Source organism: Ranitomeya imitator, chromosome 1 (assembly GCF_032444005.1).
Source record: "Ranitomeya imitator isolate aRanImi1 chromosome 1, aRanImi1.pri, whole genome shotgun sequence".
Lineage (NCBI taxonomy): Eukaryota > Metazoa > Chordata > Amphibia > Anura > Dendrobatidae > Ranitomeya > Ranitomeya imitator.
The window spans coordinates 350,221,533-350,245,534 of record NC_091282.1 but is presented as its reverse complement, the minus strand read 5'-3'; the positions used below and the strand labels follow the sequence as shown (position 1 = coordinate 350,245,534).

The window sequence follows — 24,002 nt, the reverse complement described above, 5'->3', positions numbered from 1 at the left end:
ATCAGTTTATTCAAACTCCTCATAAGGTATAGCAGTCTGCTCCAAAATATGTAATGACCTACAAGATTTGTAGACCAAATTGTTCTATTTTTGAAGTTGGCTAAGGGCTGTTTTTTTTTTTTTTTGTATCCATGTTGGACCAAGATATGTAAAAACTGTTGCACCTTTTTTTAGCTGTCTTGCTGATTTGCACTTCTTAGAAGAGACAGAAACCTGTGCAATACGAAGGAAATCCTGAAAACATGACCTGTTGGTGGCTCTTGAGGACCCTGCCCTAGAGAATTTAAGGCTGACTTGTGCTGTGGTCAGCTACCTGAGTATTTGGGAAGCATAGTTTCTAGCTACCATATGTTTTACATGAGTTTGCCTCATTATCCACTTCACTGGGCTCCAGCCAGGTGTCTAATCTCCCAGCAAGCTCCATATTGCCTATCTATCTACTGTTCCCGTGTGTATCCACATACCTGGTTCTGCTTTGTTTGGTGCTTCCAACTTCACTTGTCCGTCATACCCCCTGCCCTAGTCTTCGCTGATTTATGTGCTGTACAGCAAGTCACGCTCTATTGCACCATCTCCTCCGATCTTCACCATGAACAACAGGTTAACAAATCCATCTCACCTGGAGAGCCTCCAACAAATCCTTTGGACTACCAGTTCACTGAGGGAGCAGATTACAGTGGTCTTAAAATCACCCAAGAATTGTGTTTCCAGCTACACTGCTAAGTACTGCAGTATCAAGGCTCTCTCTACCCACCAGCTTAGAAACAACTGAAAATTAGATGATAAAGCCATGTAATAACCAGAACTGGTGTTAATCTTCATCTGCACACTCATGACCGCTTATTTTGAAATCACAGGTATGATTTGAAACTAAAGTAAAAACTAAAAATCAGTGGACCGACACCAGCAGATGACATGGCTTCCCAAACCATCACTGATTGTGGAAACTTCACACTAGACCTTGGAAATCAAGATCCCAGAGTCTGGAGGAAGAGTGGAGAGGCACACAATCCAAGTTGCTTGAGGTCTAGTGTGACGTTTCCACAATCAGTGATGTTTTGGGGAGCCATGTCATCTGCTGGTGTAGGTCCACTGTGTTTTATCAAGACCAAAGTCAGCGCAGCCGTCTACCAGGAAATTTTAGAGCACTTCATGCTTCCCTCTGCCGACAAGCTTTTTGGAGATGGAAATTTCATTCTCCAGCAGGACTTGGCACCTGTCCACACTGCCAAAAGTACCAATACCTGGTTTGAAAACAACAGTATCATTGTGCTTGATTGGCCAGCAAACTCGCCTGACCTTAACCCCATAGAGATTCTATGGGGTATTGTCAAGAGGAAGATAAGACACCAGACCCAACAATGCAGACAAGCTGAAGGCTGTTATCAAAGCAACCTGGGCTTCCATAACACCTCAGCAGTGCCACAGGCTGATCGCCTCCATGCCACGCCGTATTAATACAGTAATTGATGCAAAAGGCGCCCCGACTAAGTATTGAGTGCATTTACTGAACATACATTTCAGTAGGCCAATATCTAGGATTTTAAAATCATTTTTCAAGCTGGTGTTATAAAGTATTCTAATTTACTGAGATAATGACTTTTGGGTTTTCATTGGCTGTAAGCCATAATCAACATTAACAGAAATAAACACTTGAAATAGATCACTTTGTTTGTAATGACTCTATATAATATACGAGTTTCACTTTTTGTATTGAAGAACTGAAAAAGTAACTTTTCGATGATATTCTAATTTTGTGAGAAACGCCTGCATTTGCATAGGTGCCTATTGCTTATGATGTAATAGAGCAGTATAAAAAAAATCTTATGAAGGTAGCCATACAATTAAAAAGAAATAAAGTGGTGCTTGTACATGTAGGTAAAACTAGCTGCAAAATAAAACAACCACAGTAGTCTAAAAGGTAAAACATATAAAATAAAAGTGTATAAAGGTTGAGGACGACAAAAGTGTAAATTATTAGGGGGAAGGAATCCCACCTGCCAATAGTAAAACAGCACTGAGTATTCGATTAAAACAAAGCTCAGATGGAGTTTAAATGTTTTAAGGGTAATTAGGGCTGTAGTGTTGGTTGCTGCACTAGGCTTTTGGATGGTATAAATATTAACGTGACAATATCACCATGCACTATTGGGGTGGTAAGAGTACTTGAATTCACCATGCAGTTCATAACATAGCCCAAGAGTGTAGTAAGACTCTGAATTAATAGATCCGGTCGGTGTCAAGCGCTCCGTGCTACTGTTCCGGCAGTTCACGGTTAGATAGTCACCGCAAACAGGACCTTTGTGATGCAGATGGTCACTGCAAACAGGACCTTAGTGATGTCAATGGTCACATGATGTGCATGTGACCGACGCCGGTAAGGCTGGGTTCACAGTGCGTTAGTGTGATCCGTGAAACGGACTACGTTACACCGCGGCATAACGTAGTCCGTTACCGCCATTACTTCCTATGGCGGGCGACTCGCTAGCGCACGCCCACAATAGGCGTGCACTAGCGATGTGCCGTCATTGAGTGACGGACCAGAGACGCGGGCTGCAGCGTTTCCGGGTCCGTCACTGCTAGCGCAGATGGAGCTAGCAGATGCTCCATCTGCGCTAGCGCTGTGCCAACGTCGGCACTTGCATTAGTGCAGTCCGTTTAACGTATGTGTTGAACGGACTGCACTAACGCAGTGTGAACCCAGCCTTAGAAGTGCTGAAAAGACCACAAATCCTACCCGAAGGTCCTGTTCGCTGTGATTATCTACCCACAAACCACTGGAAGAGCAGCACGGAGTGCGTGTCACCGGCCAGGACGGCGCTCCGACATAGTGCAAGTTTTCTCCTCAAGCAGTCCCCAGATGACTGAAAATCCTCTACAAAAGCAGAGACCTTGTCACTCCTGGATACCTCAAACCACGGCATATGGTGATCTACAATGATGAGGCAAAGCACCTGCATATCCTTGACACTTTTAAACTGTTAAACTACTATCTTCACGTAATGGTCAGAATTGTATAGACTTTATAAATACCGTTGTGACTCTTTGCCAAATCTATTAATTCAGAGTCTTACTATACTCTTGGGCTATGTTGTGAACTGCACGGTGAATTCAAGTACTCTTACCACGCCAATAGTGCATGGTGATATTGTCACGTTAATATTTATACCATCCAAGATAGATCCTAGTGCAGCAACCAACACTACAGCCCTAATTGCCCTTATTGTATTGCAAAACTTTTCATCTCCATCTGGGCTGTTTTAATCTAAAAGTCAGTTCTGTTATACTATTGGCAGGTGGGATTCCTCCCCCTAATCATTCACACTTTTTCCCCTTGTAAGTTGAACTACAGCACAATACACTTATTTTATACAGGTAAAAAGGTTTGGACTCCAGAAGAGAAGTTTTTTTTTCTACTTTTCACTGCTGGGAAATAGTTCTGTTTTGTGGAAAAATATTGACAAAATGTGCAACATGTTAACGAGCCCTTAGGATACTAATAGTTAGACATAGGCAGGAATCCCCCCTCTGTATTCCTAAGTGCCATGGGCACTTTCACGTTTTGTGGGGTTGGGTGCATGTTCACTGAACTGTAAAGGTTTAACAAAACAGATCTAGTTAACCTTTGCATCCCAAGCTCTTTCTAGTTTATCAACTGTAAACAATCACATTGAGCCAAAAATGTTCTATTCATACACCACGACGTTCAGGATATATAGTGGAAGAGCAAGTAATAGTGCTGGTAAAAAAGGCGTTCTGAGGTCCATGAAGTTTGAAGAATATGTACTTTATTCTCAATGCATTTCGAAATATATCTGATTTTTTTTTATTTCTCACATTGCTAAGGGTGAAATCCAGAGTGACTATCACATCATAAATTGCAAATTGAATGTCACTTCAGATTTGACGAGTTCAGGTTTCAGGTACTGTCACCAGCTACAATTACTACCCCTTACACTTTAAAGTCCTATTGATTTGTTAACTCACAAACACATACAACCAGTTCTCAGACTCGACAAGTCGCCCATTTAAGCCTCTTACGAATTCTGTCACATCTTGGCACCATAGATTTGGCCCTCACCAATAATACCTTTAGTCTTCGATTCATCATTGCCTTGGTTCTTGTTTTGTGCATATATATATATATATATATATATATATATATATATATATATATACATTTATATTAAATCTGCTCTCCTATTTTTCTTGTTTCAGGTTTTCTCCTGATTCATCAATTGCGACTTTCTAAAAAGTTGCATAAGGAGGTGCAATTTTACTCCCCCTTGGTGCAATTTTGAATATGCTAAAATTTTGGATATTTTTTTGCGACTGTGCTGCAAAATTGCATTTTTGGTGAGAAGTCACAAAAACATCAGTTTAAGGCTATGTGCACATGTTGCGGATTAGGCTTAGGAATTTCTGGTGCGGATTCTACCTCTCCTGGCAGAAAACACACCTGCAGATTTGTTGCGTTTTTTTGTGCGTTTTTCTTGCGGATTTGCTGCGTTTTTTACCCCTGCGGTTTTCTATAATGGAATGGGTACAAAAACGCTGCAGATTCACAAAAAGGAAGTGACATGCTACTTCATTTAAACCGCAGCTTTTCCGCAGCGGATTTTCCGCAAAGTGTGCACAGCATTTTTTTTTTCTCATTGATTTACATTGTACTGTAAATCAATTGCAGATCTGCAGCGTTTCTGCATCGCAAAAAACGCTGCGGATCCGTAGAGAATCCGCAACGTGTGCACATAGCCTAAAACAGAAAAAAAACGCTTTTCTTTGTGCCAAATTTATGAATTGCATGTGCCATTTTGATTATTTTGGTGTCAAAATGGCAACTAATGTTGAAAGATAAAAAAAAAGTGAATAAAAAACAATCTAATAATATGGTCCTTAGTATCCTCCCCTTGCACACCACCAAAGCTCTGTACTACAAAAAATTATGGGCCAAATTAATCAAAGCTTTCATAACAAAATTCTGGCATAAAAGGCCAGTAATATAATATTATCAAAATAAGACGAAGACCTGCAATCATGACTATCTTTTTAGTTTATCATGAGATCACTGTGGAACCCATGCCAGTGCCATTTTGAAGACATAACAATGAAGACCATTGGCCACCCGCACAATCACGACATCGGTTACTCTAATAAACGTTAATGAACAGAACAGCAGATATGTGCAGCCACCTCTCCATTCATTCTATGCCTGGATGCTTTGGTTGGAGAAATCCTGTCCTACACATACTGTAAGTGTGGGACCCACATCTCTTGTATATGTCTGACAGCATAAGTGTCAAAGTTGGGAATACGCATTTCAGTTCTTAGCGGTTCTTAAAAAATAAACATCACTATTTTTGATTAGGAGTTCTCCTTGAGATACTAGCATTTACTAATGTGTGCCTATCATCCCTTTTGTAGTCATCTCTCTGGAGCGGTTTGTATCAACAGGAAATTTATTGCAACCAAATATTCATAGGTGTTCTGTGAATATCCATCAGGAAAAAACATGAAATCAGTTTTTGATTGAACAAAAAATACAAGCACAAGACACATTATTTTAATATAAAATACATACAAAAGTGCTATTTCCTGGCAAAATTACACAATTGTAGGAATCCAAATCCGTAGAAAAGCACCTTTATGCAAGTGATATATAATGCAGTGTGGCAGACAGTTGCATTTGATCAATATTCTTTTTACAAACGGCACATTCAGATTTTGCATGAACAGATTTCACGCTTTCGACCTTCATCAGACAGCTGACGCCAAGCTTGGAGAATGTACAATTAGTCTGGAGAAGAACAGTGTATGACAATACAGCTGCAAATGGTAGAGCGCTCAATTACTTACAATTACCATACACTGTGCTTTTCCAAACTAATTCTACATTCTGCAAGTTTGGCGTTAGGTGTCGGATAAGGTCACAAGATACGACCATTTCAAAATAAAATACTGACCAAAATTTGGCTACATTTGCGGAGGATTGCATTATATACAGGATTGGAAACCTACCTGCTTGCACCTCAGCTCTCGTCAACCATGTAAATCGGTCGCATACACACAATGGACTCAATTGCAAAGCCTAGCTCTCATTGGAACGGGTATAAATCAGTGGTAAATACACTGTACATACATGAAACCATGTAATGTATCACCAGCTTTCACTGACTTACAGTACTCCTTTCCCTGCCTACATGACTGTACTGGTTGGACATGATGAATGCTGAGGGCTGATCGAATTACCATAAATTTAACTCTTGGCCTCTTGTGGATCCACAATCCAGGGGGTGTTCAGCTAATGCTTTACAAGCTTCTAGCTTGTTTTGAACAGGGCATCCGACAGCTGGCAGGATTTTAACAAGTTTGCTGTCATGATAGATCATCTATGACATGTGTAATACTAACAATTATGCAAAGTTTGAACTGTAGCTTACTTATAAAATATGAAATGAGGACAAACCATATAAAATAGTGTTTTATAGAAAAAATATTCAAAGACATATGAAATGTTCGTCCTTAACACCTCGGCTCCTGCTATGTACCACAAAGTCAAGCAAACTCCGTGCAAAACGAAGAGTCATTTCAGCAGCACACACAAGCGTGTGTTTATTTCTTTTTTGCTGGTGTTGTTTCTGGTGGAGTGTCCGTCTCATTGTCTTTGTTAACTTTCTTCACTTTTGCCTTGCTTTTGGAGGAGGTAAAAGTCAGTGTCGATTTGTTAAATTCCAGTGCAAAAACCCCAACATCCCCATCAAAGCGGTTTTTAGACACCTGTAAATGTCTCTTCCCTTGGCCACTGACTAGCTTCCGGTCTTGCAGGATGAGAACATTATCTGCTTCTTGGCTGGCCTATAATTATAGAAAAAAAACAAAACAACAGACCTGGATCATCTCAACATCTCACTTTATAACAAACAAAAAAAAAACTTCAGCAAATCACTGTTTGGCAATATGAGCAAATTGTATTCCAATGTAAGTGCTATAGACATCATTCTAAGGAGAGAGTCATACTAGACTATGGCCATAGGATCTCATTTACCCCACACCAGGGCTGGACAATTAATCAGATTTGACTAGCAATTTTTACCCAACAACTCCAGAGTTGTAAAAATTATTCCAACCTCCACCACTCCTCCCCCCACAGCATCAACTTTTAATCACTGGGCAGCAAGGTGGCTCAGTGGTTAGCACGGCAGCTTTTGAAGATCTTTGAATCCTGTTTTTGTGCTAGCATTGGTTAGAGTAGGACTCGTAAGCGTGGGGACCCGTGGCGTTGGGTAACGAGCTTACATATTTTGGCCAGAATATAAACTAATACCTCACATATTTTTTTAGATGTGTTTTTTTTGCATTTTTTCGGGGTGCAGTTGGGCCCATTCTGTCTTGTACACTGTGGTGTATGTTCACATGGGATGCATCCTAATAGCGCTGGGCAGCCCGCCTGAGCTAATAGAAGGGCGTCACTAATAGGCTGAACCTGGATGCTGTGCATTCCCATTGTGTGAACAGCGCCACATACAAGTCTCTAATGTGCAGCCATATGCCAAGCAGCCACCCCCTCCATTAATTTGGTAGGTTGTGAGTGGCTGCCTCATCGGTATTTCTGCACCTGTGTTGCCATCTTAACCATATGGGTCCACTGCATCCTGATAGTGCATTTGTTTGGAGGCCTAGGCAGGTAAGCATCTCCTGCCCTTTTTGCTATTTTCTTAGCAATACAGACTTGCAGCACTGGAGTCCTGGGTTCAAATCCCACCAAGGACAACATCTACAAGGAGTTTGCGTGGGTTTCCTCCGGGTACTCCGGTTTCTTTTCACATTCCAAAGACATACTGATAGGGAATATAGATTGTGAGCCCCATCGGGGACAGTGCTGATAATGTGTGCAAACTGTAAAGCGCTGCGGAATATGTTTGCGCTATATAAAAAAAGATTATTATTAGTAATAATAATATTAATCACTGCAGCTATATGACAGAGCAATGCAGGAAGAACCTTCACTTACTTGCTGCACCATCTTACTACTTGTCTCACTGTTTCCTCTTCACCTCATGGGGCTATGTCCAACTACTCAGTCTCTGAAGCTCCAATTGCTTGGACAAAATGAACTAGAGATTAGAGAGTTAGGGGGCTGGGACCTAGACGGACTGACTGAGGCTTCTAGAAACTGCAGACCTGAGCTCAGAACATGCTAGGGCGCGCACAGGACACAAGGTCTCCCCTACCATCCACTTGAGTATCAGCCACTATACAGTATGTGCTTACAAATCCAGTTATATGGACTAGAGAACATGTCACCCTACCATACATACATTCTACAGCCTAAAAACCCATAATATTTGGTATACTGAGAGCACTTGAGTCCTTCATTTCAGAGTGAGCCACAATCTTCTAAATAAAGGAATTGCATGCACAGCTCGTGCAGTGTTCCCGGGGTTTCTAATTCGGTTCCTCACTCCCATTGTAGGAACAGAGAAACAGAAATCATGGAGAGTGACCGATCTGTTTCATAATGAATGCAAATAACTGTTCATGCTGCAATATTTTTCAGATAAGATAAAAGACACCACACTGGAATCCAGTAGGACACTATTGTAATCAATGGGGTTTTCCTTTTATAGGAGATCCGTGTATGAATTCAGTTTCTCTGGTCCTAGAACAGGAGTGACAAACAAATACGAAACACAGAAGCTGACTGGGTAAAGATGACTGTTTTGGGTCAGTGTGCTAGTGCTATTAACGAATGTTCCCACATTAGGTCCGTGTAATAAAAAAAAAAACACCTAGCATATCATTTTCTGATCCTTTTTTGGACAAAACATTGCCTGTGTTCTCTCTGGCAGTACCTATACATGTTCGCTATGCTGAGCAGCTCACACATCTGATGTGACAACCAGATGTGAAGAGTTAAAGAATTGAAATGTGTGTGTTAACCCAGCTTTAAAAGGTGATGATATAGAATGGTCCTTCGGGTACTGATAATTAGTAATGGAATAGCTGTCTGTGCAGATCTAATTTGCAATTGGCACATATTAACAGGGTGTATGGGCCAGTATACCTTGGGCTACTTTCACATTACCGTCTTTCTGCTATCGTCGCAATATATGGATTTTTGGAAAATGCAAGATCCTGCATTTTCCCATAGACTTGTATTAGCATGTATGGACTCACGTTTTGTACGCCGTGCACTGGATCCTGCAAAATGTGACGGCCCGTCTTTTGCAAAAAACGTTCAAGGGAACGTTTTTCTGTACGTTGTATCCTGTGTTTCCGACTGCACATGCCCGGCAGGAAATCTTGCACTCACTCCTTTCCTCCCCGGGACTTTAGACTGGACAGCGGACCTGTTGAAAAACTGCGTCCGCTGCTCACGATATACACTATTTCACAAACGTCCGTCGGTACATCGCGCCAACGCTTTGTGACGGTCGACTATCGACGGAAATGTGAAAGTAGCCTTAATTACAGCTGTACTGAGGGAAATGGGTGACTACAGCGGAGAGGCATTCCACTAAGAAACATGTACCGTGTGGTACACCAGCCCTTATGGAAAATGTGTAATTATGGGAGAATTAGGCAAATAAGTACCTACAGGGAAAGATTTCCCATAGATCTTGCTGTGTTCCTTCTAGTTAGCTCCGCTTCATTCAGGCACAGCCGTGATGTGTGACTACACTTTAGCTTCTGTGCCTTAGGGAGACACATTCAGTCCCAACAATGGTTCAGGCTGCCATTCTATTACTCATACTGAACACCTCTCTCCTTGTGGACAGCTGACAAATGATAGATGGAATAATGCAAAGTGTGAATTACAAGTGACAACTAGGAGGTCAGGAACAGATTATCAACCTACTTTTGCAGAGCCGAAAATAGAGGACGTTTGTAATTCTTTGTCATCATCTTCTTTTCGGGGATGAATGACCAAAGTCACATGGCAGCCATTTTCAGTGGCGAATTTCCTAAATGCCCCAATAATGTGGTCCTGCACTGCAAATCTGAATAAGAAATAACATAAGTTCCACCTCTGCATTGCACAGGCACAAATATATGCAATATCTGAACTTTTAACATGAGTGGTCATTGTCATGGAAGAAAGCTTTGGGAGTAGCCCATTTCAGGATCAAAATAACAGATTACAGCAGAATAATTATTTTTTGCATTTCATATGAACAGGAATAGTACCTATATAAACTATTTGTTCATTCAATGTAATTCAAATAACCATCATGTAGTTCTCCCCTTCCCCCTCTTGCAGTGTGCATTACAATCAGGGATGTGGAGTCAGTAAGCCAAATATCAGACTCTTCAATTTCCCTGACTGACTCCACAGCACTGGTCATTACTGAGCATGTGCATGAAGTGCAGCACAGATTAATCTCACCTAAACCTCCGACTCCACAGCACTGGTCACTACTGAGCGTGTACATAAAGTGCAACACAGATTCATCTCACTTAAACCTCCGACCCCACAGCACTGCCTCACTACTGAGCATGTACATAAAGTGCAGCACGGATTAAATTACCTAAACCTCCAGATCTACAGCACTGGTCACTACTGAGCATGTACATAAAGTGCAGCACAGATTAATCTCACCTAAACCTCCGACTCCACAGCACTGCCTCACTACTGAGCATGTACATAAAGTGCAGCACGGATTAAATCACCTAAACCTCCAGATCTACAGCACTGGTCACTACTGAGCATGTACATAAAGTGCAGCACAGATTCATCTTACCTAAAAGCTGAGAGCCTTAGACCAGGAACAGAACAGACATTTATAGGACATTTCATATCTTTCCCAAATTCTTACGAAAACATTTACAGCACATCCTGCACTGAACTACTGTACCCTATTATTTTAGGAGTCAGTCCATTTTATACCAATTCCACAAAAATGGGCACAGACTCCATAGCCCTGATTACAGTGATACCACACCCATACTCAAATAGGTGTTACTCTTACACAATTAGTCAAATACATTATCCTACTACCCAGACCAGTGGTAATCATAATTTACAGGATCAATAAATTAAATAACACATCTCTAGCCCCCTCCTCTGAAACCACATCTGCGCACCTAATCCAGTCTCCCCATACTTTACACAATTTAACAACCGCCCCCCTCTTGATATAAACCCTTTTTTCCATTAAGATAAGAGTTAAGAGCTTGGACCACTTCTACACAGGAGTTCTGGTTGCCAGCCAGCGTGTGGCTACAGATTATCTAATCTGGTAGAGTATTTCAGCAATAGCTAACTGTACCTAGGGAGATCCTCCCGCCTCCCTCCTTAATCCTAAGGGTACCGTCACACAGTGCCATTTTGATCGCTACGACGGTACGATTCGTGACGTTCCAGCGATATCCATACGATATCGCTGTGTCTGACACGCAGCAGCGATCAGGGACCCTGCTGAGAATCGTACGTCGTAGCAGATCGTTTGGAACATTCTTTCGTCGCTGGATCTCCCGCTGTCATCGCTGGATCGGTGTGTGTGACACCGATCCAGCGATGCGTTCGCTTGTAACCAGGGTAAACATTGGGTTACTAAGCGCAGGGCCGCGCTTAGTAACCCGATGTTTATCCTGGTTACCATCGTAAATGTAAAAAAAAAACAAAGTACATACTTACATTCCGGTGTCCGTCAGGTCCCTTGCCGTCTGCTTCCCGCACTGACTGACTGCCGGCCGTAAAGTGAAAGCAGAGCACAGCGCGCTGTGCTGTGCTTTCACTTTACGGCCGGCAGTCAGTCAGTGCGGGAAGCAGACGGCAAGGGACAGACACCGGAATGTAAGTATGTAGTGTTTGGTTTTTTTTACGCTGGTAACCAGGGTAAACATCGGGTTACTAAGCGCGGCCCTGCGCATAGTAACCCGATGTTTACCCTGGTTACCCGGGGACCTCTGCATCGTTGGTCGCTGGAGAGCTGTCTGTGTGACAGCTCTCCAGCGACCACACAACGACTTACCAACGATCACGGCCAGGTCGTATCGCTGGTCGTGATCGTTGGTAAATCGTATAGTGTAACGGTACCCTAACACACAGGTTTTCGCACTGAGTGTGGCTTGAATATTAACCCCTTTCCGACATTGGGTGTAATACTACGCCGAAGTCGGACACCCTCCCTTTGATGTGGGCTCCGGTGGTGAGCCCACGTCTTTTCGGGCACATGTCAGCTGTTTTGAACAGCTGACATGTGCCGCTAACAGCCGCGGGAGGAATAGTGATCCTCCTGTGGCTGTTAACCCTTTAAATGCCGTTCTCAAACTGACATGATTGCGGGTCACCGATGGGTTGACATGACAACCAGGGGTCTCCTGGAGACCTCTATGCTTGTCACTGCTGGATTGCTATGAGCTCCCGGTGGTCGGCGCTCATAGCAAATGAGGAATTCTGCTTGATACAGGCGATCTGATCATCGCCTGTATGTAGCAGAGCCGATCAGGTTATGGCGGCTCCTAGTCTCCCATGGAAATAAATAATTCAAAATAAATATTAAAAAAAAAAAAAATAATCAAACATACACATTTGGTATCGCCACGTTCAGAATAGCCCAATCCATCAATAAAAAAAGGATTAACCTGATCGCTAAGTGACATAGCGAGAAAAAGTCAAAATGCCAGAATTAGGTTTTTTTTGGTTGGCGCGACATTGCATTAAAATGCAATAACGGGCTATCAAAAGATAGTATCTGCACCAAAATGGTATCATTAAAAACTTGGCTCGGCATACAAAAAAACGGTAATTAGACCTACCGGTAATTGTATTTCCAGGAATCCATCCTGACAGCACCATGGAGGACGTCCTTCTTATCCATAGTGGGACAGGAAACCACGAGTTTAAAAAGGACCCTCCCCCTTCCACCCTTCAGTGATTTTCCAAAGTAGCACATCTGAATGGATGCAAAAAGAGAATTTTATTTTTAACAATTTTTATACAAATGTTACTTCACATAAGTATACAACATATTTGTAATAGGGAGGGAACTAACAGTGCTGTCAGGATGGATTCCTGGAAATACAACTACCGGTTGGTCTAATTACCGTTTTCCAGGTCACCACCTGACAGCACCATGGAGAAGTACCAAAGGAGATTTTGGTCCTAGGGTGGGACTACTGCCTGAAGCACCTTCCTGCCAAAAGCTAGCTGAGAAGAGACTACATCTAGCTTGTATTAATGTTTAGAAAAGGTACTGAGACTAGACCAGGATGCAGCTCTGATCTGCCGAAGGCCCCCCCCCCCCCTTTCTCTGCCCATGAAGCCGCCATAGCTCTGGATGAATGAGCTTTAAGATTGTCTGGGGATCCCTACCCTGTGCCAGATAAGCTAGACTAATGGTGGACCTAATCCATCTCGCAATGGTGCATTTTCATACCTTTTTTCCCTTATTAGGACCCCCATGTAGGACAAAGATTACCATCCTGTCTCCAGGCCCTAGTTGCTTCTAAGTACTTAAGTACAGTTTCCCTGATATCCAGGTTATGGAAAATTTTTCTTTTTTATATTTCTGGGAAACTGGCAAAATGATGGAAGCACTACTTCCTGATTTATATTTGACGTAGAGACCACTTTAGGAAGGAAACCTGGATCAAGTCTTATCGTCGAAAATCTGTAGATAGGGGTTTTGGGTGGACAGGGCCTGAAGTTCCCCCAGTCTTTTAGCCGATGTAAAGGCCACTAGGAAGACTGTCTTGAGGGAAAGATTAGCAATGTCTATCTCTTTTGCTATATCAAATGGATCTTTACACAACTCGTTAAGGACCAGGTTAAGGATCCCAAGGTGGAACGGATTTCCTAATTAAGGGTCTCAACCTTTGAACTGCTCTGGAAAAAACAAGCTATCCAAGGGTGGGAAGCTAGGGTAGAATCATAAAATACACTGAGGGCTGCCACCTGGACTCTCAGAGTACTTGGTTTAAGACCTTTTTTGAATCCCTGCTGCAAAAAAAAAAAATCAAGAATTTTAGGAATGTCAGGGTAGTCAACATCGACTTTTGTGTCTCCACACAAACTGCAGAATTTTTTCCATATTTTTAGATAGATTGCAGAGGTTACCGGCTTCCTACTTGCTTGAAGGATGGAGATGACTCCTTCCGAGAGCCCTTTTGCTTTCAGGATCTGGCGTTCAGAATCCAAGCTGCTAATTGGAGGCTTTCTGGGTTCTGATGAAGAATCGGACCCTGGAAGAGGAGCAGATCTTCCCTTTGCGGAAGGAGATAGGGTTCCTCTACCGACAGCTTCCTCAGCAAAGGGAACCAGCTTCTTTTGGACCAGGAAGGAACCACCAAAATAACCTGAGCTCTGTCCTCGCATATTTCTCTAGTCACCTTCCACGACGGCATATGGAGGTTGTCTCTTTGCCCTAATGGGGAACAGGAAACACAAGAGAGGTTAAAAGCACCTCCCACCTCCCATTCACCAGTGTCTTTCCTGTTCCCCATGGGACAGGGAGAGGTTCCATATGCTGTAGTGGCCGGTGGCTACAGTCATTTTTCCAGGTCTTACCTGTATTTCAGTCGTGCAGCTGGGGTCGCCTTGTGCCTCTCCGTGGGCTGCTCCCGTCGTCCTGCTTGGCAGGTACCTCGGGACCCTTCCCGGCCTTCCTGCGCCCCCGTGAGGGTAAAGCAGGCCGGGATCCCCAGCCGGGATCCTCTCCGTAGCTTCCCGGCTTCCTCCCTCCATGCTGCTTGGTCGGCGTTCCGGAAGTGACGTCAGCGGTCGCGCGCGCGTCACTTCCGGTTTTCGTATCACCCTGAAGCCTGCTCTTCCGGGTTTCGCCGGCGGCGGTGTCGGTGCAATGGCGTCCCACACGTGGATCCTGGAGGAGGAGGAGGGGAAAATTCTACCGCTGGAGGCAGGTGCTAGGAGAGTTACTCCATAAAAGCCTGCTGAACCACCACTGAGGTAAGACTATAATCTCTTCAGTATGGATGGTTCTTTGTGCCCTGCATCTGCAGAGCCCAGCACTGCCCCTGCTACTGTGAGTATGCAGGGTCTGGATCCGGGAGGTAGTTTTTTCTTAGGGGTAGCTCCTCATTCTTCTCTCCCTGTTTCAGGGAGAAAAGTCTGCCCCTAGAGCTACTATTAGGAAGAAGTGTCCGGTCTGTTCTGCAAAGCTCCCTCCTACCTGGGATAAAAAACTCTGCCAGCCATGCACTGACAGGATAGTTAAAGCAGAGCAACCATCTCTTCTAGATGAGATACGCTCTCTTGTTAAACAGGAGGTACAATCTTCCTTAGCAGCCTTCACTCCTCCACCCCCACCTCCGCCACCACATTCCCCAGCTAAGAAGAGGAAGATTCAGGTCGTAGAATCGGATTCGGATTCAGACCACTCTTTTTCTTCATCTGCTGGCTGGGAAGATCCAGCATCCCCTAAGGCTGAGGTCAGGAAATACCTCTTCTCCTCGGATTATATTGAGGACCTGGTGTCTGCTGTTCGTAACACCATGGGGCTTGAAGAGGAACCTGTACCACAGTCCATACAGGATCATATGTTTGGTGGGCTCAGATCGGAGAAAAAGGCAGGATTCCCCGTTCATGCAAATGTGCTTAATATGATTGAGCAAGAGTGGGAACTCCCTGAGAAGCGCCTTAGTATGTCTTCAGAGATGAAACATAGATTTCCTCTAGAAGGCGACCTTGTTAAACTTGACATTCCCAAGGTGGATGTGCAGGTGGCCAGAGTCGCCAAAAGAACAGCACTCCCCTTTGAGGATGCGTCGCAGTTAAAAGACCCTATGGACAGGAAGATTGAGAGTCTCCTGAAGAAATCCTGGGAGTCGTCTTCTTCTGTTCTCAAGGCTAATATTGCCTCTACCTGTGTAGCGAGGACCCTTTCCTGCTGGCTGGAGAAATTAGAATCGCACATTTCTCAGGGTACCTCCAGAAGTGAGATGTTGGATTCCCTCCCTATCTTACATAAGGCTACTGGGTTTCTGACGGATGCTTCTCTGGAATCCGTTAGAATTGCTGCCAGATCTTTAGTGCTCTCTAACTCTGCCAGAAGAGCCCTCTGGATTAAATTATGGAGTGGTGACATCACGTCTAAGGCCAAGTTATGTGCCATCCCCTTTAAGGGAGACTATGTGTTTGGTCCAGCTTTAGACGACATTTTGGATAAAGCGACCGACAAGAAAAAGGCACTCCCGGAGCAAAAACAACCAAGAAAACGTTTTTTTCGTGCCCCACTGTCTCAGCCCTCTCAGCCGAGGGGTAAAGGCAAGACCAGCAGGTGGAGCTATGCTAAAGGCAGAGGGAAAAATATCTTCGTCCCTCAACAACAGCAGCAACAGTCATTTCAGCAAGATAAACAATGACTCCGACCCGGTGGGGGGAAGACTCTCAAATTATGTGGATCAGTGGGAAAACATCACCAGCTCCCACTGGGTCCTCAATGTTATCAAGGAGGGCCTATTGATCGAGTTAACTTCTCCCCCCCCCCCCCCTCAGGGTCTAACGATTACCACCCCCTCAATGAGGGATCACAAACTGCTAACACTGGGTCTCAGAGACCTTTTAAGATCAAATGTGATCTCCCCAGTTCCACAATCAGAATGGGGTCAAGGACATTATTCCCGTTTATTCATGGTACCAAAACCATCAGGGGAAGTACGTATCATCATAAATCTAAAAGGTCTGAATCAACATGTAAAATATCGAAGATTCAAGATGGAGTCTGTAAAATCAGCCATTCCTTTAATACATCAGCACGCCTTTATGGCGACAATCGACCTGAAAGATGCGTATTTTCATATCCCTATTCACCCGAGACACACAAAATATCTCAGGTTTGCGATTCAGGGAGATCATCAGGTGGAGCACTATCAGTTTGGAGTCCTTCCCTTCGGCATCTCATCAGCTCCGAGAGTGTTCTCCAAAGTAATGGCGGAAGCTGTGTCATTCATTCGGAGACAAGGGGTTTGTATAGTGCCTTATCTGGACGATCTGCTGATAGTGGCTCCCACCAAAATGACCCTGGTATCTCATGTGTCAACCACATTAGAGATATTGAAGTCTCTGGGTTGGATACCGAACATAAAGAAATCCCAGCTTCAACCCTCAAAAACCAGAAAGTTTTTGGGAGTAATTCTGGACTCGGAAAAACAGATGTCCTTCCTTCCAGAAGATCACAGACTACCATTAGTAGTAAAGGTCAAGAAATACAAGGAGATGAGATCTCCCACACTCCGGGAAGGAATGTCGTTATTAGGCTCCATGACAGCCTGCATTCAGTCGGTGGCTTGGGCTCAAGCCCACTCAAGAATTCTCCAGACTCATTTGCTAGACAATTGGGATGGTCGTCTTGGCTCTTTAAACAAGAGGATTCACACTCCAGGTCGAGTGAAAGCATCCTTAACGTGGTGGATGAAGTCCGAAAACCTTCGCAGGGGTGTGAGTTGGATTCAATTCCCGTTAACCACGATCAAAACAGATGCCAGCAAGAGAGGCTGGGGAGCCATGATAAATCATGTTCCTTATCAGGGTCTTTGGGACCCGTCAATCAGAGAGAGATCGTCAAACTTCCGAGAACTCAAGGCTGTGGAAGAAGCTCTCCTTGCAACAAATCATCAACTCTCTGGACAACATGTCCAGATATACTCGGACAACATGACCACGGTGGCTCACATCAGGCATCAGGGCAGTACAAGATTCACCAGTCTAAAAAATATCTCTGCCCGAATCTTTGCCTGGGCCGAGAAACACCTACTGTCCCTGACGGCAACTCACCTAAAAGGTACTGCCAATTTTCAGGCAGATTATTTGAGCCGACAGGATATTCACCCAGGCGAATGGAGTCTGGATCGGCAAACTTTCAACTTACTGGTAAACAGATGGGGTCTCCCGGAGGTCGACCTCTTTTTTTTCCCTGGATCCAAGAGGAAATCCCAGAGCAATAGATGCCTTGGTTCAAGATTGGCAATTTCATCTGGCGTACGCTTTTCCGCCCATTCCGATTCTTGCAAAAGTGCTACGGAAGATTCGGATAGAAAAGACTCCAACTATTTTGGTTGCTCCATTTTGGCCCAAGAGAAGTTGGTTCAACCTGATTATTCAACTTCAGGTGGACAGACCGATAATGTTACCAATAAAGGCCAATCTCCTTTCCCAGGGCCCAGTTCTTCACTCGGATCCTCAGAGGTGGAATTTAGCGGCGTGGTTTCTGAAGCCAATGTGCTGAGAGCGAAAGGGCTATCAAACCCTGTTATAGCTACTCTACAAAAATCCAGAAAACCGGTAACAAATGCTATTTATAATAAAATCTGGAAAAAATGTTCATCTTTTTGTCTGCCTAACCCTCCAGACCCTCTCAGGCCAGATATACCTAAGATATTGGACTTTTTACAAAGAGGCCTAGAAATTGGTCTGAAACCCAGTACTCTGAAGGTCCAGGTCTCTGCGCTTAGTTCCATCTTTGATCAAGATCTAGCAGGACATCGCTGGATTAAAAGGTTCATGACCTCAGCAAACAGAATGAACCCTAGGAAGCAAGTTATAGTTCCTCCATGGGATCTCAATATTGTGCTTCAAGGCCTTACAGGTCCACCGTTCGAACCTTTGTCTACCTGTTCCCCACAAAATCTCGCCTACAAGACTGTTTTCTTGGTAGCTATAACTTCAGCTAGAAGAGTGGGTGAATTACAGGCCTTATCAATAAGAGAACCTTATCTACTGGTTAGAGAAGATTCAATAATACTCCGTCTTGATCCCTCTTTCCTCCCAAAAGTGGTCTCTGAATTCCATCGTTCTCAAGAGATAGTACTACCAACCTTTTGCAATAATCCTGCAAACTCTGAGGAAAGAAGATTTAATACTCTTGATGTTAAGCGTATCCTGCTTCATTACTTAGATCAAACCCGTGCCTTTAGAGTTGATCACAACCTTTTTGTCCACTCCTCAGGTCAAAATAAAGGGAAGAAGGTAGCCAAGAGTACCATTGCTACATGGATTAAAAAAGCCATAACAGAATCTTACCTTGCTCAAAATAAACTACCTTCGGTAGGAATCAAGGCCCATTCAACTAGATCTACGTCGGTCTCCTGGGCAGAGAGAGCAGGCGCATCTCCAGAGCAGATCTGCAGGGCAGCTACGTGGTCGTCACTCCATACCTTCTCCAAACATTATAGATTGGACGTATTATCCAATAGAGATTTAGTCTTCGGCCGCAAGGTTCTTCAGGCCGTTGTCCCTCCCTAGTGCCAATTAGTTGGTATTCCTCCATATGCCGTCGTGGAAGGTGACTAGAGAAAATAGAATTATTCTTACCGTTAATTCGGTTTCTAGGAACCTTCCACGACGGCACTAATTTCCCACCCTCTATATTTCCTGGATTAATTCTGGGACTCAGAAGGTAAACCGGTGCTATGGTTTCAGTTATAAGTCACTGGTGAATGGGAGGTGGGAGGTGCTTTTAACCTCTCTTGTGTTTCCTGTTCCCCATTAGGGCAAAGAGACAACCTCCATATGCCGTCGTGGAAGGTTCCTAGAAACCGAATTAACGGTAAGAATAATTCTATTTTTCCTGAGGATTCTTGGTATTAATGCAAGAGGGGGGAAAGTATATAACAGACCCCTGCTCCATGATTGAGAGAGCGCGTCTACTCCTGCAGGTCTTTCTCGAGGGTTCAGCGAATAAAAGGTTCCGACCTGGTCGCGAATAAGTCCACTGTCGGTGTTCCCCAGTGCTGACATATTCTGTTGAAAACTTCGCTGTTCAGTTCCCACTCCGTTGCCGATAGTTTTTCTCTCCTCAGAAAATCTGCAACTTGGTTCCTCGAGATGCACTGCAGAAATTGAGAGCATCGACTTCTCCGCCCATCTGAAGATTTGATCCGCCAGATGTTGTAGTTTTGGATGTCTTGGACCACCCTGGTGGCGAAGAAAAGCTACAGTCGTCGTGTTGTCCGAGAAAATCTTTAGATGTTTGTTCATTAGCAGGGCCTGCGCCAAACAGATGACCTTCCAAACTGCATGTAGTTCTCAGGGCTGTGGAGTCTGTAAGCCACAGTTGCGACTCCAACTCCGGCTCCGACTCCGACTCCTTCATAAATGGCCAATTCGTAACAATTTACTGTTGTAAAATATTAACATCATGCTTATTCAGTTTCTAACCATCATATAAGTAATCAGACCACTTAGAGCAAAAACTATATTTATTAGAATACAATTAGAATATAGCAAATAACTTATAAACTTTTCTAAACTCTTTTAAGTAAATATGCAATAAACACTGTAATGCAGTTAATAAGAAGAAATCTATAAATTTGTCCTCAGAAAAAGTATTGCCTGTCAGATCCTCCTTTATGGATGCCTTCAAATCTGATCTAATTATTTTGAGAGCAGAGAGCAACCTCTCTACACTAACTTGGGTTGGTGGCAAAGCAGTAACCACTCGGGCAACACCTCTGACAATGTCAGGATACAGAGGAATCGCTTGTTGCACTGTTATTTTTGATGAACAGTCAAATTTCTCAATTTCTTTTAGTGCACATGAAAAATTCTGCTGAAATGTACTGGCTGTGTTCTTTGATGGGAATGACTCTTCTATGCGGGAACACTTTGCACGGTCCTTGTGATCCAAATATTTTTCGAAATTAAATTCTTCATCAGTTGATGAGGGTGAAGATGTGGCAGGACGACCAAATTCTTCTTGTTCCTCCTGACTGTTCCGCAACCCTTTCATCCTTACTGCTATTTCAAACAGAGCTTCTTTTCCCTTAGTTAGCTGTTGATCATCTAGAAGAATCCGATGCATTGGGTCTACATAAACAGCTGCCAAAAGAATGTTATTTTGTAATAGTAACTCCTCTCTCCGTTTCGTTGATGTAGCAATGCCACTTGCAATTAACCCTCCTCTTTGGGACAGGCGAAACATCAGGTTCTTCCACTCCTTTAAGAAAATACCAGGAGTTAAGTCCTCTGCTTGTAATTTTTTAGTCACTGTAAACGGGTGCTCTAGCAATTTTTCCAGCACAGTCACCTGATTCCACTGACTTTCATTTAGCGTCAGTTGAGGGTTAGCCATGTCTACAAGAAGGTTTTCAGTTCAACCAAGCGCTGAATCATTAAGTACTGCCCCATCGTGTGGCTTGATCAATAATTGCCCCTTTCCCAGCACGTCTCTTCAAAATTGAGTCAACTTTAGGGGTTCTGGCAACAGTAGCCAATTTTCTCACCTTGACAATCAGTGCAGCAGCATGTCCTTCTTGCAGAATCTCTCTTATAGCCAGCTGTAGCTTATGCACAACACAGCGCATATGATGAATGAAAGGACGTATTGACAGTTTCCACAAGATCATCTAAACTATCATGTTGCTGTTCATCTGAAGCAACTTCAGTTTGCTCCTCAGTTACAATACTGTGTTCCTCTATTTCAAACATTTCTGTGTCTGTGGGCCCAGAATGTTCTTCTAGCTGCTGGTCACCATCATTACTCTCATTCATTAGCTTAATAGTACTTATCATATTTGAAGCATTGTCAGTTACGACAGAAAGAACTTGCTCTTTTTTAAGTTCATAGTCTTGCAGAACCTTTTCCACCAAGACCTGGAGAAACTCACTGGTGTGATGAGCTTTGGTGTCTTTTACTGCCAATGTCTTGGTAACTATTTCATTTTTGTCACAAACAAATCGGACATTGATGGCAAAATGGTTCACTCTGACGTGTGCAGGCATCCATTTTAAGAAACAGATAGCGTCCCTTGAGATATTTTTTAAGTTCTTCCTTTTGTTTAAAAGCTTCTTCGATTACTAATTTTCTAATACTCTCTCTCTCCAGAGAAACACCAAGCTTGCGGGCCATTTCCCCATTCAGACACATAAAAGCTGGTCGTGAAAATAATGAAATAGGCACACTATCCTTTACAACAAGCTCTAGGATCTGTTTTTTAAATGTATCTACTGTCATTGTCACAGTAACTTTGTCACTGACAAAACATCTTGCAACTGATGGCTGCAAAGTTCTCTGCTCCTTTGTTTGGCTGGAAGAGCTGGGCACTGGTTCATTGGTTTGGATGCAGTCTCTCTCTCATCCACTGCTTTCAGTACTTCCGGATGAAAGCGCGGTAAATGTCTCTTTAGATTAGCAGCTCTGGTAGGAGCATTTTTATCTTTGCCTGAATATGCACTGATCTTGGCTTCACAGCATTTGTTTTCGTCTGGATCATTTGTCATACACTGACAGACAATGTTTTCTATCTTGAGTGATGGTGAAATGTTCAAGTACAGTTGATTTAATGTGACGCTTTTTTGACATTCTCAGGTTTTTAATTCTACTTTCACAATCCAAATGACAATTGTTTTTCCTAAAAACAATTGTACAAAATTATTGCCAGGTCGTACAACTGATATAGTGGTCAGTAATACTGTTATTCCTCATGTAGTCACAGTTAACTGATGCAAAGTTTGTTGAAAGGATAATACTTCTTACAGTCTTCCTCTTCTGAGTAGCAGCTGTGAGATGCTTGGAAGACGCACACCTAGTAAACATCTAGTCTAGAGGAGGAGCTTTACTACTAAGAATTTGCAACACATTTTCACTTTGTTTCATACATTGTAAGTAGGGGGGTTGGGGCAGCATGAGGTTAACCAAGTATAAGATTAGTTAAGGGCAGTGGAGAACAGTGACACACAAGAAGTAAGAAATGTCTCTATCTCCAGCAGAACTGCTTATCACTGTTGTTCATAGTGTTGTTTATAGTTTGATAGAACATATATATTTGAGTAACATTTATAAAATTCATATGAAAGTTCAATTATGAAATAATACTTTTTTTTTTAAAGCTGAAGTCGGTACATTTCTACCGACTCCAACCAAAACTAACTCCGACTCCACAGCCCTGTCTGTGATTTGAGGAATTCTTGCTGTCTGTTCAGTTCCACTGCCCCTGGTAGTATCTTCCAAGGACCTGACCGCCCCAACCTAATTGGCTTGCATCTGTAGTCATCGTGACAGCTGGAGACTGGATCCATGGGACGCCCATCTGTAGATTTCTTGGAATAGTCCAGCAGTGTAGGGACTGCCTGACCAGATCGAATAGGTGGAACTTCTTATCCAGTGAGGTTTGTCTTCTGTCCCAGGAAGCGAGAACTGCTCTCTGTAACCGACGGGAATGAAACTGGCTCCAGCTGACACACGGGATGCAGACTGTCATTAATCCCAGGATCTTCATCGCATCCCTGATAGAGATTCGACTCCTCGAAAATTTGTGAATCCTTTTTATTAAGTCGGACCGCTTCTTGTCTGGAAGAAAAGATTTCCTGACATTTGAGTCCAGAAGAACGCCTAGAAATTTTATCCTTGGTTTGGGTGTGAGGTCTGACTTTGACCAGTTTATCACCCAACCTAATTTTTGCAGTGTGGAAATCACCAACTGACAGTCAACGAAACTGAAAATGAAAGATCCTTCCTTCCATTTCTACCGCAAACCTGAGGTAGTTTTGATGATCTGGAAAGATTGGTACGTGATAATACGCACTTTTTAAGTCTAAAGTACACATTTCTACATTTTTTCCTAACAGGGGAATTGGGGAACGTATTGATTCCATCTTGAACCTCTTGTATTGCAGCCATTTGTTTAAAGGCTTGAGGTTTATTATAGTTTGGGATTCCCCCGAAGATTTCTTTATAAAAAAGAGGCCTGAGTAATGTCTTCTTCCTATCTGTTGAGGAGGAACAGGAGATGTTGCCTCCATCCACAGAAGATCCTGTATGTCCGACCACATAGGGGAGGCTGAGGAGAGATGGACGTTTGACACAAAATATCTTTCTGGAGGAAGGGAGTCGAATTCTATTCTGTACCCCTGAGATATGACATGAAGGACCCAAGGACTTCTGGTAAATCTTTCCCAATCTCCCAGGAAGTTCAACAACCGCCCCCCATCCTGGTGGCATAATTTCCTTCGAAACTCTGATCTAGAGGTCGAGGGACCGGAATCTCTATTTTTGTTTCTATTTTCTCCCCCTTTCTGATAGCTCCACCTCCCCTGTTTTCAC

At 43.3% G+C, this 24,002-nt stretch overlaps 1 protein-coding gene across 1 annotated transcript in view; it reads right to left on the bottom strand.

The window, feature by feature from the left end:
• Window positions 1–6,470: 6,470 nt before the first annotated feature.
• Window positions 6,471–24,002, bottom strand: part of TWNK (twinkle mtDNA helicase) — a 38,049-nt gene continuing 20,517 nt past the window's right edge. Inside the window, exons 4-5 of the mRNA XM_069760213.1 lie at window positions 9,860–10,001; window positions 6,471–6,855 (exon numbers count right to left, since the gene is read on the bottom strand). Coding sequence (XP_069616314.1) covers window positions 6,613–6,855; window positions 9,860–10,001 — 385 coding nt within the window. The 3' untranslated portion in view covers window positions 6,471–6,612. The remainder of the gene's footprint in view (window positions 6,856–9,859; window positions 10,002–24,002) is intronic.